This window comes from Chelonia mydas, chromosome 5 (genome assembly GCF_015237465.2).
Source record: "Chelonia mydas isolate rCheMyd1 chromosome 5, rCheMyd1.pri.v2, whole genome shotgun sequence".
Classification (NCBI taxonomy): domain Eukaryota; kingdom Metazoa; phylum Chordata; order Testudines; family Cheloniidae; genus Chelonia; species Chelonia mydas.
The window spans coordinates 132422340-132441408 of NC_051245.2; the positions used below are offsets into that span (position 1 = coordinate 132422340).

Sequence of the window (19069 nt, forward strand, 5' to 3'; positions counted from 1 at the left end):
GCTGTATGCAGGGAGGTTTACCAGCTCAAGGGCGGCATCCACAAGTACCTGGAGGAGTTTCCCGATGGGTTCTACCGGGGGAAGCTGTTTGTGTTTGACGAACGTTACACCATCTCTTCCAATGAAGATGTCATTGCAGGTAGGGCCATCACATCTCAGATCACAGAACAAGAGCTGTAATAGTCACCACAGAGCCCTCTAGGACAGAGGCTCGCACACTGTGGTCTGGGGAGCACCTACAGCAGAGAGCAGGTTGGGCTCAGGGGTGCTGGCCTTGCTGCCTTGTTTCCAGCTACTGAATTGCTTTAAAGACAGCTAAAAATCCAAGGAATGCTTTCCTAATACGGCTTTTTTGACAGCCAATGGCACAGGGACGCTCTGTGATCAGGAGTGAGAGGGGAGGTTGTCTGTACTCAGGACTGGCAGGGCAGGGGGCCATGAGATAATGTTTCTGTGACGTCGTGGACAGCACAGCACACTGTCCCACTGGGGAGGAGCAGATTGTAATGTAGGTCGAGTGGGGTGGGGGGAGAGAAAACCTTTTGTAGTGATAAACACCCATTTTTTCATGATTTGTACGTATAAAAACAAACATCTTCTGTATTTTCCACAGTATGCATCCGATGAAGTGAGCTGTAGCTCACGAAAGCTTATGCTCAAATAAATTGGTTAGTCTCTAAGGTGCCACAAGTCCTCCTTTTCTTAATGTAGGTCGCTAGCACTTCTACCCTCAGTACTGGTTTTGTCACCCCTTTACACTGATCAAACCGTTCTGAGCCAGCCATTGACTCTTCTACCACCACACAGAGCTGGCTCCACTAACCTTAGGCTGCCACACTATGGAAGAAAATCTGGTAGCAACAGCCCATGGGGTGCTCGGCTGTTTCTAGCTTTCAAGGCTTACGCAGCCCAGAGAATTGTATTTCACTCTAGTAAAAGCTGAAGATGAGTGAACACTCCCTGGCTTTCCAGCTGGTGTTGCTCTTCAGCTGTTCAGCTCCAGCTTGGAATGACATTGCTGGTGAGAAGTGACCAACAAAGGACTTGGGCTAAGCTTGCCTGTGGCTTGTCTGCTGCATCTGAAGTGGAGTCAGTGCTTTCTTATGCTCTGAGGATGGTGCTGCTGTCTCTAGATGGATAACCACGGTGAGCTCAATAGCAGCTGACTCGACTTATTCATTTGCCATAAGTTTATCCATCTTGAAGGTGACAGGCTTTGTGCTGGGAATAAAATGTCCTTCTGAAGCCCTGGCCATGCTCAAGAGGGACTGAAGGGGAAGCGGCATGGCTCAGCGAACAGCTACATGCTAGACTAGTCAGGGTTAGCTCCCAGCAGTGCAGCTGAGTCGGGAGGAAAGCTGCTCAGTAAAGGACAAGTGCTCTGGGTTGTTCAGGGATGTGTAGCCTCTAGGACTCTGTCCCCCCAAGCCTGGGAGCAGATTCCAAATACAGCACTACCATTCCTGTTTGTACACGATAGCCACAAGGAGGCATGGGCTACTGCCTAGGGACAGCCAGCTCCTGCGCATGGGGCCCTGGATGGCAGGAAGGAGTTTGTCCTAAGCTTGTTAACATCGAAATCAAAGTAAAAAGCCCCTTTTGTGGGCAGGGGCTAGCTCTCGTTCTGGCGAGGAAGGGCAGGGAAGCAGGGCCAGAGCGTGAATGCAATACCCTGGAAGATGAAGGGTCACCATTTGAATGACTTTTTGCAGCCCATTCAGACCATACTGCCGGACATTCTTAAGGCAGAGCCCTGTGGCAAAGGATTGCCTAGCAGGAGACCACAGTGCCCCCAGTGCAAGTGGGATAGACAGGGCAGGATGGGTTTTAACTCCACTTCTCCTCTCCCCAGAATGCAGGTACTGCGGGACGCTATGGGATCAGTACAAATTGTGCTCCAGCCTGCACTGCCGGCAGCTTGTCCTGACCTGCCCAAGCTGTCGAGTGAAGGGATTCACAGCTTGCTGTCCCGTTTGTCAGGAGAAAGGACTCAAGCTGGCTTCAAACCCTTCTGGATGGATGGTCAAGGAGGAATGTGAATGCACGGACAGACGGCAGCGGGTCCCAGTCAAACACATGTAAGAGAAGCACAGGAAAACATGAGACACTCCATAATATACACTCGCGTTCTAGGGTATGGGGCTTCCAAATTTGAGTGCCTGCTTCCCAGTTATTTTCATTGGATTTGTACATTGAGACCCCTGAAGTGGCTTTGAAACGCTCAGCCCCAGTGTCTCTTTAGCGCTTGATTGCACCATGAACTACCCCCTGGCCAAGTGTAAATTAATGGAGCGTCAAACAACAGTGGTGCTACAGGATTCCTCCCGCTGCCCTGAAGTTACTGTTCTGCCTCCCACAATGTGATGGGCGCCAGGGAGAACTTTATGAGTGCAGTACATGCCATGGGATTCGGCCACTCACAACCAAACAGGAGCCAGAAGGTGAAGGAACCAGCAAGGTCTATGCTGTCTTTGCCACCATCACTGAGCCGTGTGTGTATCCTGGGCCCACCCCCCAGACTCTGCACGGGCTAGGGAGATGGAAGCAGCAGGCTTTTAATCACTGGGAACACAAACAGACTGTGGTTGAGGCTATTTTCCACGTAAACACCAGCAGCCTGAGACTTCTCTCCCTTACACTGGTGTAAGTCAGGCTAGCTACACAAGTCCCTGGGTTTACACTAGCAACCAGCAGGTGTGAGACTAGAACCTGGACCCACGACTTCATCCCAGCAAAAGCTGGCGACACTCAACGGCCATGTACAACCTCAGTCAAGTTCATCTGGCGGGGCATGTTGTGTGGGAAGAGGGAGAAGTATAACCCACTCGCTGCCCCTCTCTCGTGGCAGTCAGTGCCCAGGTGTTACCGTGCAGAAGGGAATTCACGTGACGGAGTTTTTAAATGTTCAAGATACAGCCCTTAGCCCAGGACTTGCATCGTGCGGTGTGTGCTGCAGAACACTGGCGGGGTTCTGAAATGCATTGAAATGCAGCGATTTGCTGAGGAAAGCACGGGACATGATGTAAATATTAATGAGCATCATCGGAGTAGGAGTGGTGATGTGTGGAGTCCCCGCGTGATTGCACACAATGGACACATGAGATCCGTGTATCCCGAGGGGTTAAATGCATCTCCACGGACCCAGAGTGGTGCTGCTACACTTATCGGCATGGACCTGTGTCGCTCTGCTGCTGTGGGATGTCAGACTTGACTCTCAGCCCTTGTTAAAGGCATAGGAGGCCTTCAGGAACCTACGGAACTAGAGCTGGAATTTGTCCCATCACTTGATGCCCTGACTAAAGTCACTGGGCCAGGGCCAGGCTCACCAGATGGCCTTCTCTTGAGCCAGGTTTGTCAAGCACTGACAATGCCGAGGTTGTAAAGAGATTTTATTAATCGCTTGGAAGACTTGTCACTAGTGAAGAAAATCCCCTTTGAAATGTATCCCCCCGTCCGTACTAATGACCGGTAAAGTCACTTAGTGCTATGTCCTGACAATGGCTTTTAAAAAACCCTTCGCTCAGTATCATGGAGTCTGCTACTCGCTGCTCAGCAGCGCCTCCTCGTGGCTCATCTGGGGAATTAGCTCGCCACCATCCGGCGGTCGTTCAGTGTGTTGCCTCTGTCACTTGCACTGTGGCCCTTCGCTCTCTGCAGCACTGCTTCTTCATGGCTTAGCCCTCTGGTCCAGTCCCCATGGGCCTCCCCTTCCGGGCTATTATCAGAGTCTCCCTTCCTCAAAGTCTCAGGCAGTGTCCATCTCCACTGCACTGACTGCACCACTCCCGCACTGGCTGGCAGGGAAATCCGGGCCTGCCCTCTACACCAGGCGCCAACCCAGGGACCCTCAACCCAGCATGTCAGGTCTGTCCCTGTCACCCCTTACTGCGCTTCCTTCCCTGGACTGTGTCCAAGCCTGCCTTTGTCAGGCTCCTACTGTCCCATGTGTACCAGGGAGTGTGCCTGCAGGCTCACCTCCTTGCAACCCCCACCTCAGCTCTGAGGCTTTATAGCAGCCCCACCTGTTCCCGCCCAGGTGAGCCGTGCGCTCAACCAGGTGCCTTGCCCCGGAGCTCCCCAGCAGGTGCAGCCTAAGGCTAATTGGCCTCTCTTGCCACTTTGACCACATCCGTGCTGGGGGGGCGGTGCCCCATCACACTCAAGTTTCTACAGTTGCTTATTGTCAGTTACAGCCATGGTCCCTTTCCAAAGCGTGGGGAGGAAGGCATTGCAACAGATTTAGATTTGACGTTAATGTAATGCACTAGTTGCATTAATTCCCTGTCTTCTCTGACATTGTTCCCATGACTGTTCAACAACTGCTGGGGTGCTGCTTTGTGTTCTCCAAGCTGGGCTTTCAGATCTGCTCTAAGGTCAACTGTGGGACCCTTCCCTAGAGCTGATATTAGGTAATACTGATAATGCAGGGGCTGAGCCCAAACCCCTGATGTGACTAGTGACACCCACTGACAACAATGGCCTTTGGAAGAGGCCCCTATTTCCCTAGGCAGCCGGTGTCCCCAGCACTAGGTCGATGCCTCTTTGCTTGCAGCACCTTTCCCAGCTGCGTTGGCGAGCTGGCCCAGACGCAGCGTCCTGCCATCAGGCACATGTTGCATTCACAGCCTACATCACTGCCAGGAGCTGTGGTTGGGAACAGGATCCCACAACGAGTCTGTTGCACTGTGGTATTTTTCAGATGTCATGTTTTAAAACCCCCAACCAGCCGACAAACCTACCGGCTAGATTACCGTCCTGTAACCCCCATGAAAGGCCCTGGCCAGGTCCGTTTTCAGTACAGAATGGGAAACGGTGTCAACTGCATGTTAGCATGAACTTCTAAATGTGACAGGGTGACACGTCATCCTTGATGCTGCCACAAAGCTGTATAAACGCTCTTCATCAGTGCGTGGGCTGCCCTTAACCCTTTGGAAACCTGTTAGTGCCCCAGTGAATGGCAGCTGGGTTTCAGCTCATTCCTAAGCAAGCAGCCTGCTAGCCAGGTGCTGGTCTACGGAGACTTTCTGGCCCCTAGGAGGGGCTCTACCCCCAAACCCCACTGGGTTCTGCTCCCCTAGTGTTGAGAAAGTCTCCCCATTAGCCATGCCGGGGGTGGGATGGCCAGGTGGGCAGGCAGTGGCTAAGGAGGCTGGACCAGTGCCGAGTAGGACGTAGGCTCAGACCCGCTACAAGGCAGGACAAGCAATAGGCTCCTTTATGCCGGGGGTGAGGTGGTTCCAGTGCTTTGTGGAGGAGGAGCAGAAGACTGGGGTGGTTTGCTGTTCTGGAAGGGGAAGGAGCAGGAGGTAAGAGGGGGCAGCTGCCCCCATGACTATTTCACTCATTTCCAGCATAGAAGGCAAGTACACTCCATGTCCTCCATATTCTAAGGGTTAGTGAGTAGGCAACCCCTGGGGTCTGGCCGTGTGCTGGTCTTTGTTAGCGACACCCAAAGAACCACTCTGACACAACGTGAAACGCCGACTCGCCGTTTAGCTGACTCAGCACAACGGCTGTGACTTCTCTGAGGCGGTCCATTAGTTCCATGTCTCAGCAGTTCCACGCAGGAGAGTCTGCGCACTAGCAGGCACGGTGCTCGCTGTAGGGAGGGAATCCCCTTTTCCTCAAGCGCTCGTGACCCTTCATCGTTATTACAGCTCGACAGGACAGCTGGTACAGAGCCTGATGCTTCTCCCCAGGCAACTGTGCCACTCCTTGCTCTGCTTGGTAAGTGCTTGCTCACTTACCCATGTAATTCCAGCACAGCCACTACTCGGTGAGTGAGGGCTCACCAGCATGAGTGTGACTTTCACACACATGCCCAGAGTCATCCCACAATATGTTTCAACTGCCAGGGCAGTTTAGATGCTACTACAGCATGAAAAAGAGAAAGGTTATTGCTTTTTTTAAGGACTATTTTATTTTCATGTAGCGTAAAATCCTCTCAGGTCTTCACATCAGGGTCCCCTTCAGAGCATTCTGCACTGTCCCCACACACCCAGATTCCCCTTGGGCATCAGGGCGAGCAGCATTTACCAGGGGGAGAACAATTTCCATTCCTCTGAGTCAGTGGGAGAGCAGACACTGATGCTGAGTTAGTTCTGGGCAAATCTGAGCAGACAACTCTGCCGTTAGCTATCAAGTGGAATCTGGACTGATGTTTTCATTGATTTTTCTAAAGCCTTTGGGAGGTGTCGGGTGGGAATAGCGCTGTCCATCTGGCATTACGCTAATCATGCCCCTTTCTGGTTTTTCAGTATTTTCTAATCTTTTGTATGGGATTTTACAAAAAATTGCACTGACACCTTTTATTTGTCATTTCTGACACATTTATTACAACAATCAAACATGTTTGTATTTCCCACTCAAGGTTAAAATGTAATATTCAGAGAGAGCAAATCAGGGCCAAAGCCTGACTCCTGATTCATGCAAAAATTCTGTTGAAATTAGTGGCAGTTTTGCTGCACTACACAATGCACAGACTGCAGAACTCCACGGGGAACAGCAGCAGGCAGAAGGTTGTTTATTACGTGAAAAAGATGGCTAGGATGGATTCTTTAGGGGTATAAACAAAGGCCCCCCGCTGGCAATGGGTCTGCATGGGCAGACTTCACGCTGTGCAGACCAGGCTCCCACTGGAGTCAATGGGAGTTGGTGTGGGTATAAATGGCCTGCAGGTGATGAACCCACTGCATGATCAGAGGCTGCATGTGGCTGCTGGAAATTCCTCCCTAGAAAGGCAGTGGGTTTTTATCACCACACAAACCCAGTTGCCTGGTGTGTTTATTCAACTCTACTCAAATGGCATCCTGGACTACATGGATTCCCAGGCAGGGTATTTTCAAGTAATTTCTTTATTAGGGTGCCCTACTTAGAAATTTGGGATGTTGGTAAAATAAAATTTCTAGCAGAACAAGAAGTTTTGCAGATAGATCATCCAGCCAGAAAACCAGAATTACAAGTGAGGGCTCCAGCACACTCATTACCAGACCGAGTAAAAGCACATGGGGCACATTTCCAAGAGAAAATTCAGGGGGAAATCAATGAGAGTTTGCTCCTGACTTCAGTGGAGTCAGGATTTCATTCCTAATCTCTTAAACAGCAATGGTTTTACATATCCATGGGAAAGGAGAGAAGATGATTTTAACGTCTCATCTAATACCTACTACTCTGTTTTTATGGAGCCATTACTTTATAATCAGTGGCCTTACGTTCTTTTCATTTGGGGGCGGGGGGAGTAAAAAAGACAGGAATTCTTTTGGGGAAAAAATATGGGTGGTTTTGACATCCTGTCTGCAAATAAAGTCAGCAAATGTTGGTAATTAATTGTAATTTACAAGTCCTTAAAAGGGATAGTAGCAATGTGGTGGGAGAGTAGAAATGCTTGTCAAACAGGAAAGCAAGTTGAAAAAATAAAGTATTTTTTTAAATACTTATGCAACTTGTGTAGAGCAGTAATTTTTCCAATCATGCATAACACATCGTAAATATATCTGAAACACCACACAGGAAATCCTAAGAGAAATTAAGTCATGGGTGAATTAACAGTCACGTTTGTGCTGTGATGTATTCTAAACCGAGACTGCTTAAAATTGGCAACTCGTAACTGGATTGACTCAGCTTGACTCTAAAGAAAACATCATTAATCATATTTGATCAAATCGTCACCTACAATCACTAGTTAATTTAAACCTTTAGTGCATAATTATGCAACACAGAACTGAGGCACCACAGACGTTTTGTGCAGGCACTTTGCCTTCGGATTTCCAGGGTATAGCACAAACCACCAGGCACGAGCCTCACAGCCGGGAACTACACCCCGGTTCGGCACTTGGGATAGAAAGGCCCATTCAAGTCTGCAAGTCTCCTCTTCCTCACTGAAAAAGAACAGGAACAACGGTCAGTCAAGGCAGACGCTGCACACGCGGATAGCGGATATATCCACAGATAGTTTAAAACCAGAACAAAACTCATGTGAGGGGAAAAGTTTGGGGGGTTTTCCATAGATTTTAAGGCCAGAAGGGATAACTAGATAAGCTAGCCTGACCTCCTGTATAGCACAAGCAAGAGAATTTCACCCAGTTACGCCCGCATTGAGCCCAACAATGTGTGTTTGGCTAAAGCATCTCTTCCAGAAAGGCATCCAGTCTTGATCAGAAGACATCAAGAGATGGAAAATCCACCACTTCCCTTGGGTGTTTGTTCCAGTGGTTAATCACCCTCGTTAAAAATTTGTGCCTAATTTATAATTTGAATGCATTTGGCTTCAGCTGCCATCCATTGATTCAGGGTTGAGATTTTCAAAGCAGTCCAGGGGATTTAGCCTCATCTCTTCTACTAAAGTTGATGTGTGACCTTGAGAACACAGACCAGGGTCTTTAACATCAGTTTAAAAATCTACGTCGTTTAAAAAAGAGCTCAAAAATTGAAGTAACTGTCATCAGCTTCAAATGGGGACAGAGCTCACAGGGTTCTGTTAAACAAGAGTTTGGTAGCTCAATTACATCTCTCCCTGATTGCTTCTCATCAGGTAATGATCAGCATATAAGAGGCAGGTAGAGAATAGCTGATGAACACCTGCAGCTGCGCAAGGAGAGTATGGCTTCTTATCCAGTCCTTATCTTTTACTCCTTCTGTATGGCTTAATAAAGGCCTTCCTATCTTAGAAAAAGTGCCCCTGCCAAAACAGGTTTTCCCTCATTAACCTCTGAGCTGTGTTTTTCTGCTCCTCCACACTTTAGTGAGCATTTTCAGAGAAGGTGTTTAAACTGGATACATACACAGTTTATATAGTTGAAATAAATACAGAGGGGAAAAAAAAGCAGCCAGAAAAGGGGGAATGCAGAAATTAGCTCATAGGATGAATGCAAAAAGCCTTCCATCTAACGTGCTAGATCATACAACGTATCACCTGCAGCTGAGCCAAGAGCAGTAAAACAGAAGCTAGAGAGAGTAAAACCAAGTCTGAGTTGAGCCAGGTGGTGGCAGCTGAGAGCACAAGTCGTGGAGCACAGATAGAGAGCTATTGCCAGTAGGGAAAAAATTCTGTCTGTACTTATACATCGTCCAGTTGCAGAGCTGAGAAGTTATGCCAGGGGCCGTCAGAGCGACGTATACGAGCTGCAAACAAGATCCAAATCAGATATCTTCTGTACAGTTCTCATGATCAAGGAGGCAAAGTATACAACAGCTGCATGACAGGCAAAGTCACCAACTTCTCAACCAAAAAGAAGCAGGAGTGACAAATTAAATGTAATGCCTTTTTTATGATTAACGTGGTGACGCGCATACATTCCAAGTTCATGAAAACCAACTCTGATCCGACAGTCAGTGAGCAGTGACTTTCTAGTTGAACATGTGGCTTTTATCCATTCACTAGTTCCAGAGAAAATCCTCCTTGCACCGTGCCATGCCAAGAAACTCTTAATTTGAGGAGAAATGCATATGCACAAAGGGGGAAGTTAGTTGTGTTGGGGAATTGTGTGTGCATTTATGCATGCAAGTAGTCCCACAGGACACCTCGTGTGTATAAAGGTATGCACATGCTTAAGGGTCTGCAGAATCAGAGCCACAATTTGGAAGCACTCCGAGGTGTAAGGTTCTGTTGCTCCTGAGGAAATTCTGCACCACTGCACACATAAATAATTCATGTGCCATGCAGAGCTCTCTTTCTGCAGAAAATCCATTCTGCTGGACAGGTGCTGCCGTTATGCCTTTCGCCCACCATGGGCCGCTGTGGTGCCAGAACAGAGAGCAGCCACTCCCGGGCCAGCCCCAGCTGCGGATAGGGAAGAGAAGAGGCTGCCTTCCTCACAGCGCCCTGCTCGTGGGGCCAGGTCAGAAGGCATGGCATTTGGGGGGGACAGACAGTGTGGAGCTGTTTGGAGAGGTCACAGACTGGGATTCAGAAGGGCTAGTGGTGGGGACAGACTGGGGCGGGAGCTGAATGGGAGTGGGGGTGCAGGAACACATGGGGATGGGGCAAAGGGGTGCAGGGACAGATGGGGACAGGGTAGGAGGGTGCAAGGACACATGCGGTTGGGGGAGGAGGGGTGCCTGAGTGGGTGTGCAAGGATACGTGGGGATGGGAGGGTTCATGGACACATGGGGACAGGGGCAGATGTACCTGACTGAATGGGAGAAGCTAGGGGTCAGCCAGGGTCTGCATGGGGGAGGCTCCCTAACAATCCCCCTTTGCCCCCCAAAATAACCTGTTCCATACTTCTCCCACCCACACCCAAGAACCCTCCAGGCTCACTCCCAGGCTCCTTCCTGGCAATTACTTCCCTGTCCCTCAGCTCCTCCATTACCCCTGACTCCCGCAAGCCTTTACATTGCTTCTAAGGGCTGCAGGAAATGAATTTAGATGAATCCAGGCCTGAGGAGGGCATTTATTTCCTAGCCATGACTTGGCTGTGGCTGGTGCAGTGCTATAGCACTATTAGAACTCATGTACGCCCAGTGCTTTACCTACTCAAAGCGCTCTGTAAACCTCAGCTACATAAAGCCCCACACTGCCCAGGGAGGTGAGCAGGTGAGTATTGGGCCCATCTGACACGTGGGAAACCCAAAGTTTAAATGAATTATTACTCCGAGTTCTATATTAATATGCCTCGTAAGGAATCTATTTATCAAAAAAACATTTCCTCAATCTTTTTTGTTGTCTGTATTGTCACAGACGTAGTTGCTGACATGTATTTTGAAATAAATTACCAAAATAATTGAAACTGCTGTGATTATACTGGGTTATTTTGACAAATAAAATATGCAAAATTTTTACAGGATTTTAAAATATTGTGCGCTGAATTTTCAATTTTTTGGTGCAGAATCCCCCCAGGAGTATTCTGTGTAAATGCAATGTATTATTACACTGCCATGAGAACAGCAGACTAGCTGGAGACAAAATCCAGTCCATTGGTTTAAAAACCTCAGCAGGTTGAACACGCACGCACACACGCACACACACACCTGCATGGAACAGAGAGCACCAAGGCATAAGTCAGTGCTTTTCAGCACAGCAGTCCCTTAGTCTCAATTAGAGGTACGCTAATTCAGTAGCTTTTTAAATTGAAGTAGACTCATGTCATAAAGGACACAAAATGGTTAGACTGTGCAGGTAAACCATGTTAAGAGCAAAATATACGGCTCCGGATTATTGCTGTTTATTCAGGGCAGACATTTATATGGTAAATCTTTCACCAGGCACTTCCTCTTAGCCAGTCTGTCTCGGGAGCTACATGTTAATTTCCTCCACGGGTAAGATCACTGGAAATTAGGTCCGTTCTCAGGTCCCAACAGGCTCCACTGGGTAGTCTTCCAGTGCAGCATGTGAGGCTGTCGCCAAGCAACCGTCCGTCAGCGAGTGCCTACAGCACCGCACCCATCAGTGAGAAGTACTGTCATCACACGCAGCTCTGTTAACTTCAGTTGGGGCGCCCAGATAGAACTGGGAACAGAATTTGGCCTTGTACCCCTAAACACAACTAACAACAGACCTGATTCGTTCAAAGGCAGGAGCCAAACTTGTCAGTCTTCAGAGCTTGACTCTACTGCTTGTCCTTTCCCCATTAAAGCGGGGATGGAAGCAGTGTCTGTGAAAGGGCGGCAGCCCAGGAAAGCGAAGGGCTCTGCTGATCCAGGTCATGGCAGCAGCAGCCCGGGCTTCTCAGCACTAACCCTGCCAACTACGGCTTAAAAAAGCACATGGAAATGCCAAACTCCCCAGCACTAGAGCTCACTGCCTCTGAGTATCACTGGAGACCCTGTTTGGTTAAGGCCAGATTCTGCCACCCTTGCCCTGCACAGCATCTTACTCTGGGCCAGAAGCCGATTGTCTTACTCACACTGAGTAGCGCTTTACTCCACTGCCAGCCCCAATGACTGAGTGGAACTGCTGGTGGAGTCCAGTACCTCTCAGCAGGAGAAAGCGGGAAGAGAATCAGGTTCTCCCCTAGCAAGCACCAGCCCCTTCCGATTCAAACGGGTGCTTTCCTAATTCAAGTGAAATTTCTCCTGACTTGTTTATCTCCTTGAGATGTATTTACATAGATTCTCGGTCAATGTGCCCACCAGAGAGCAGGAGGGGAAATACGCATCCGCTACATTCACAGCTGATGGGAATTACTGACAAGCACACCGCAGGGGAGCACCAGCACCATGGACTATGGGGAGCATGGAAGAATGCACGCAAGCAGGCGTGTAGGCAGACTCACCCAGGTCGTTGTTGTTCATCATGGCGTTAGATGCACGAAGCCGGGGACCTTGCTGTGTAAAGTGATACCCGAACTTCAAAAGGGAGCTATTTTTTTCTAACATGTTTGCAATCTCCATTTCCACCTTGTTGCCCAGCGGCTGGCTCTTTATTAAAAGATAATGGAAAAGCAGGTTACACCTGAGGGCTGCCCTGTTATTTTGGTCTTTGATCCCCAGACTGCCTCCTGCTGACTCCACAGTACACCTTATCAGTACCAGCAAACATTGCACAGGGCTTCCCCCACCACTGCCCAGCCTTCTGGAGACAGCAAACTCAGTGGAGATGGGGGTGAGCTACCAAATCTGGGTCCATCGCTCACCTTGGCATGCCCACGGATCTCCAGTGTTTGGATCCTGGACTTTCCAGCTTTTCAGACATTTGTTTTATTGCTGTAAAAAAGTCCCAACCTGCTTTCTTCAGAAAAAAGCCAGCAGCCTAGTTCTCCAAAAAGCTCTCCGCAGAGGATTATAAATGATGGCACAAGGGCACTGGATGAAGCCTGCAGGATTTTGTTTCCATTTATGGAGGGTCCAGTCCATCCAGTGCTCCATGCAAACGGGCAGCTTGCAAGATCAGGCCCTAAATTATCTTGTCATTTGTTGGCTGACTAATACTGAATCATCAGAGAAACCTTGTATAGTTTTGACTATGTACACAAGGCCCAAAACCACAGGCAGTCAGCAGGGTATGGACCCAGAACCTTCAGCACAGTGCTCTATCGCTCGGCCTAAGGGAGTTACTCCATTAGCTGGCAGTAATCCTCTATGTGGGCTAGCCACTTGTCAAGCCCACTACACATACTTCTCCCTATCCCCCCCACCAGTTGTTTTTTTTTAGAGTGATTGTCCGGAAAACATCAGGTGAGCCAAACCCCACGTTTTCTGATACAAGGCCTCCCAACAAAACCATTTTTATTCACTCTAAGAGGTCAAGTTGGGATTTGTTTTACCTGGTTGTCAATTTTGAGCTCGATCAGTGAAGTATTGTGCTGGAGTGCTTCGATCAGAGCCAGGATCCCGGACCCAGAAATGAAGTTGGATTCCACATTCAAGCTCTTCAATACACCATTGGCTTTTAACATTTCTGCCAGTGCCTGCAGTCACGAAGGGGAGAGTGTTAATATTGAATAATAAATAATAGGAAGAGTGGCCCAGTGCACTCGCCTGGGATGCTGGAGACCTGAGTTCAAGCCCCTGCTTCTCCACAGACGGCCTGTGACACCTTGGGCAAGTCACTTAGTCTCTCCATGCCTCAGTTTCCCATCTCTGGCATTTTTCATACAATATAAAAGTACAAAAAAGGGCACCACAATTTTTTCTCCTTTTCGGGTTGCTTTAAACAATCACTCTCGCAAGAAAACAATTCCACTAACAACCGTCCCCCAGCCATTAGCCTGTCATCACACACAGCATGGTATGGTACTTACATAGGCTACCGGGTCATTGCTTCTTGTTCCTACTATGCTTAACTTCTTTACATAGGAATTATTCTTCAGTGCTTCAGCGTATGCTTTTAAAGTTGGTATGGGAATATTCTGCAAAAAGAAGGCCCGGAAAGGTGCATTAGTCAGTCATCCTTATCCAGATTCCTGGTATACTCCTTAAAAAAATATTGTATAAAGGAGCATGCACTATGTGTATGAAATACAAGCAGCTTTCTGTACAGTGGAAATGGCACAACTGGATATTCAGGAGGGGACAGAAAGCTGAACCTAGATTGCACAGTAGTGCTTGTAATGGTCAGCATGGCCCAAGCAGCCCGGGAATGCCTCCACTCTGATCCCAGCGCTGCCCCTCACTCGCTGCCTGGATTTGGGCAAGTCACCTCACCGCATTTCGGGCTCCCCACTTGTCAGATGGGGCCAGTACTCACCCACTCACCTCCCTGGGCAGTGTGGGGCGTTACGTAGCTGAGGTTTACAGAGTGCTTTGAGTAGGTAAAGCACTGGGCGTACACGCGTTCTAATAATGCCTTAGCACTGCACCAGCCACAGCCACGTCATGGCTGGGAAATAACTGCCCTCCTCAGGCCTGGATCTAGCAAGCAGGCCTGCACGGCGCTTCTGCCTGCAAGGATCCACTTGCAGGATCACAGCCTGACCCATCCTCAACTCTCAGAATCAGGCCCACTCTTCTCTCTCCCTCCGTCACGGTAACTTTTGGGGGAGAACTAGGCGAGTTTGACAAACATCTGTGTGCCTGTTCTGAGCTCTCACAAGCCAAGAGTATTTCTTTCCTGTTCAATACTTGACAAACTCTTTTCAGACTCTGATAACTTCCAAGTGACTCTTTAAAATTTCAAACTGACCATTTCCATAGTCCTCAATGAGGAGTGCTTCCCTGGGATCAGCTGGCATGATATGGCTTTAACACCACTACCCATAAGCCCATCTGTGAATAGTGCAGTCATGTATCTTTGGCCCATGTTTTCAAAAGTGGCACGCCAAATCTTTAGTCCAACTAGAGACACCTCGAGGTTTTCACAGGTGCTGAGCCCCTGCCACCTGTGAGTCAGGCTCCTTTCCAGGGGTCTCAAGTTGCACCCCCAAGTCACAAGTCACTTTTGAAAATGCAGTACCTTATCTATGGAAAGTTGCAACTGGCTGGATGTGCACAGGTGCCAGGGTTTTAAGGACTGTGCACATGGAGTTAATGGCACCAGCGTTGCTAACTGCACACACAGGAACCTCATCTGCATGTATCTGAACACAACACACTCAAACGCACACAGAGGGCCTAGGCAGGCGCGGGAGCCATCATCATGCGGCTGGCGTGTATGTATTTGGTACCGTGTACGCATTTAAAAGGTGACCTGCCGAGCTATGCATGTGCCCTGAGTTGCTTCTTTATGGGAGGTCTGTGGGAAAAAGAAACAGCTGGTAGGGAAGAGGGTAGTTCTGCTTGTTTTAACTTGAGTATTTGGTTTTACCCTCCACGGTTGGACTGGACTAGAAAACAGTAACGGGCGCTTTCCCAGTCCCCAAACGAAAACAGCAATGAAGGCATGTTGCCCACAACAGGAGTTAAAGAGAAGTTAACAGAAACCAAGTTTTTAACAGCCTGACTAGAACTCCTTACCCTCTCCTTTAGCAGGTTTAAGGGAAACAGAAGAGTGTACAAGCACATTTGCTTGTCCTTTGCATGTCACCTTTAACTAGCAAAGCCCAGAGAAAAGCCTAGATTTTAATGAGCCAGGTCAGGGAATGTGGAATGGTGGTTTCTCACAGCAGCTTTAGCTTCACGGCCATGCACAGATACCTATACGAGCTCGTTCATTACAAGCCATGCCCCGCTGTTCAGTGCCACACAGCCTTTGGCAGATAATACAGTATCATTAGCACAAGAGGGCAATGCGAAACACTGTCTTTTGTGTAATTAAATTACCAGCCTTAGTGTTACATCCGTGTAATTTTTCTGCAAGGGTTTCACTAAGAAATTCCTGCAGTGAAGCAGCTAACATTGACCTAGGGACTCAGTGTGTATTATTTTCAAAGATCCTTGCTCTGCCAGTCTTGCAGTGTGTTTGTACATGACATCTAGCCACATGCACAATTAGGGTTCCCTGTAAATACAATGCAAACACAAAGCACTTTTTTCTGACTGTAGGTAGGCTCTAATGACATACTGTGAAACCCCCTCAAAAACATCCTAAAACTAGCCAAGGCCAGATTCCGATGCCTAACTTCTGTTGAGCGGTGCCTTATTCTGCAAGCAGCCCTGTTGATTTCTACATAAGCAAGGAGTTCAGAATCTAGCCCTAACCATAACTTGTCCTTTTGCCAATAATGGCCAACACAGCCTGCTGTGACAATAAGCTATTCTCCTGCACAGCACAGTGTGCTTGGCCTTTGTCCTCTAGATAGCACATATCCTGTCTCACTGTGAAGTGTTAATTGTTGTAGGAAGGGGAGGCTGAATACCCTAATATTATTAAGGTTGACTTCCTCAAGTTTAGGGTCATTGTTCTTTACTCGTTCCAAAGTTTCTTCTACATCTGTTGAATTGGGTTCTTCATCGGGAACTGGTTTATACTGCGTGGGCTTAATCACACCTGCAATTAAAAAGCAACATGAAAAAATCAGATGGGGTGGAAAGACACTTTCTTTAGGCCACTCTCAGGTTTGGGCTATTTTTTCCGTGTCATAAAAAGGACATGAGGAAAGGAGGAATCAACTGGTTGATGAAGGTTCTAACTGAAGACAGAAGGTCACTTAAGTAACCTTCGTCTGTCTTGTCTATTTAGACTGTAAATTTGTCAAGGCAGGGACTATCCCTTACAATGTATGTACTAGCAAAAACAATGAGGAGTCCTTGTGGCACCTTAGAGATTAACAAATTTATTTGGGCATAAGCTTTTGTGGGTTAAAACCCACTTCATCAGATGCATGGAGTGGAAAATGCAGAGGCAGGTATAAATACACAGCACATGAAAAGATGGGAGTTGCCTTACCATGTGGGGGAGGGGTGTCAGTGCTAACAAGCCAATTCAATTAAGGTGGAAGTGGGCTTTTTTCAACAGTTGACAAGGAGGGGAAATCATTTTTGTAGTGCTAATGAGGCCAATGTAATCAAGGTGGCCCATTTCAAACAGTTGACAAGAAGGTGTGAGTATCAGCAGGCGGAAATTAGTTTTTGTAGTGACCCAGCCACTCCCAGTCTTTATTTAGGCCTAATTTAATGGTGTCCAGTTTGAAAATTAATTCCAGTTCTGCAGTTTCTTGTTGGATTCTGTTTTTGAAGTTTTTTTGTTGAAGAATTGCGACTTTTAAGTCTGTTATTGAGTGTCCAGGGAGACCGAAGTGTTCTCCTGCTGGTTTTTGAATGTTACCATTCCTGATGTCTGATTTGTGTCCATTTATTCTTTTGCGTAGAGACTGTCCGGTTTGGTCAATGCACATGGCTAAGAGGAATTGCTGGCACATGATGGCAAGGGACCCCCATCGCTAAAAGCTACTACAGCCCCTCTGCATCTGGAGGCAGTAACAACTCATATCCTCTGAGAATTGGCACAGACGACACTCTACAACACACACTCACCAGTGGGTTAAATACGTACAGTGCCTAGCACAAAGGGGTCCTGATCTCAGTTGGATCTTGGCTTTAACACAAGGAGAGGTTACTTACTTGTATAGTAACTGGAGTTCTTTGAGAAGTTCCCTCTCTACGGGCGCTTCACTTTAGGTGTGCGTGCACCTGTGCGCTTTCAATAGGAGATTTGTGGTAGCAGTGTGCGGGGTCCGTGCCTACGCTCTGTATATCCTAGTGCCCCAATCTGAGGGCATACGGGAAGAACAGCCCCTCCGCTGCTCCAGTTCCTTCTCACCCACGAAACCTGGCCAGAGGCAAGGACTCCAAAGTAGAGGGGAAGGAGGGCAGAGAGCGGAGCACTCAGAGAGAGAACATCTCAAAGAACTCCAGTAACTGCATGTGACAATCAGGGTCCTGACACCCCAAGGGGAGAACAGGGTCTGAACCCCAAAGAATGAGACGTTGAATCAACTGATTTTATGCAACTATAAAAGTGTATCGAGTAAAGTCTTTTATGAAATGGTCTGAACTTGATGATCACTATGAGACTTGTACACAGACTGGGGTTCTGTATATAGAATTTACTATTCTATATACATATAATTTATGTATATAGAATAGTATGCTCATGGCCGGCACTGCGACGCCAAGTACGCCTCCCAGCAGGGAGTGGATCCTCCCTAGCTAGCTGTTCACATGAAACTGAGGCCTTGTCTACACTACAGAGTTTTGTCGATAAAAGTTATACTGCTTTAATTAAACCGCTGCTGCATGTCCACACTGTGCTCCTTTTGTCGGCAGAGCACGTCCACACTCGCACCTCTTGCATTGCCACAGAGAGCAGTGCACTGTGGGTAGCTATCCCATTGTGCAGCTGGCTGCAGGGTACTTTGGGAGAGGTTTGCAATGCCTCATGGGGCAGGTACAGTGTCACATGATGCAGATTTCTCAATCCCATCCTTCCAGGGGCATCCAACTAGATTGCCAGCTGCTTTTCAACTGAAGTGTGTGGTGGAGAGAGGAGGGGGTGAGTCTGTGACAGGGAGTGTGTGTGTGTGTGAGAGAGAGAGAGAGAGAGAGAAAGAGAGGAGTGACAGAAACAACGTGTGTGTGTGTGTGTGTGTGTGAGGGGGGAAGAAATATGTGAGAGAGAGAGACAGTGTATGTTGGGGAAGTGTGTGTGTTGAGGGACAGTGTGTCGGAAGGCTGTCTCTAAGTTCAGACAGCAGCCTGAGCAACCAGTCCTGGGGGAAGAGGGACACCAGCCCCTGGCTCTGCACAGCACAGCACAGCAGTCTCTTCCCCCCACGGCAGCAGCCCACTCTGCCTGCCTGCCGATTCCACATTAATGGCTCTGTGATTCCCTCCAGGTTCTCCCACAGCCTCCACTCTCACCGCTGAGGAATGTCAGAGCTTCCCGGAGCTTTGCAAGGGGAGGGGCGCTTGCAGGCATAGCTAGATACAGGGCAGCCGCGTTCAAAACAGGGAGCAGAGCGGTCACAGTGGGCACTGTGGGATACTGGGGGAGGCCAGTTATGTCGACATAACGAATGGCAGCGTCTACGCTGATGCTTTGTCACTTTAATTTTGCTGCAAAAAGCTCTGTGCCTCTCGTCGAGGTGGTTTTATTTTGTCGGCAAAACGGCAGAGTTTTGCCACCAAAAGTAGTGTGTACACCACACCTCCACTGGTTTGTCAGCAAACGCTGCCTTTTGCCAAGAGAACTGTGGGTGTAGGCAAGGCCTCACTTCAGGTACCCGCCCGTTGCCCAGCCAAGAAAAGACAACGG

At 48.4% G+C, this 19069-nt stretch overlaps 2 protein-coding genes across 10 annotated transcripts in view; one reads left to right on the forward strand and one right to left on the reverse strand.

Moving 5' to 3' along the window:
* The window catches only part of TSTD2 (thiosulfate sulfurtransferase like domain containing 2), a 40892-nt gene extending 22836 nt beyond the window's left edge, over positions 1-18056 (forward strand). For 4 of the 6 annotated variants that reach the window (XM_037902391.2, XM_037902393.2, XM_027820390.3 and 1 more), the window contains exons 9-10: positions 1-139; positions 1853-3487. In XM_037902391.2, the coding sequence (XP_037758319.2) occupies positions 1-139; positions 1853-2082 (369 nt within the window). In that variant the 3' untranslated portion in view covers positions 2083-3487. Of the gene's footprint in view, positions 140-1852; positions 3488-17123 lie in introns of those variants that run through there. The other 2 variants (XM_043547661.1, XM_043547662.1) reach the window with 2 other exon arrangements.
* The window catches only part of TMOD1 (tropomodulin 1), a 75319-nt gene continuing 60957 nt past the window's right edge, over positions 4708-19069 (reverse strand). For 2 of the 4 annotated variants that reach the window (XM_037902397.2, XM_037902395.2), the window contains exons 6-10: positions 16173-16303; positions 13680-13787; positions 13203-13346; positions 12213-12357; positions 4708-7877 (exon numbers count right to left, since the gene is read on the reverse strand). In XM_037902397.2, coding sequence (XP_037758325.1) covers positions 7813-7877; positions 12213-12357; positions 13203-13346; positions 13680-13787; positions 16173-16303 — 593 coding nt within the window. In that variant the 3' untranslated portion in view covers positions 4708-7812. Of the gene's footprint in view, positions 7878-9055; positions 9121-12212; positions 12358-13202; positions 13347-13679; positions 13788-16172; positions 16304-19069 lie in introns of all 4 variants that reach the window. The other 2 variants (XM_043547667.1, XM_043547666.1) reach the window with 2 other exon arrangements.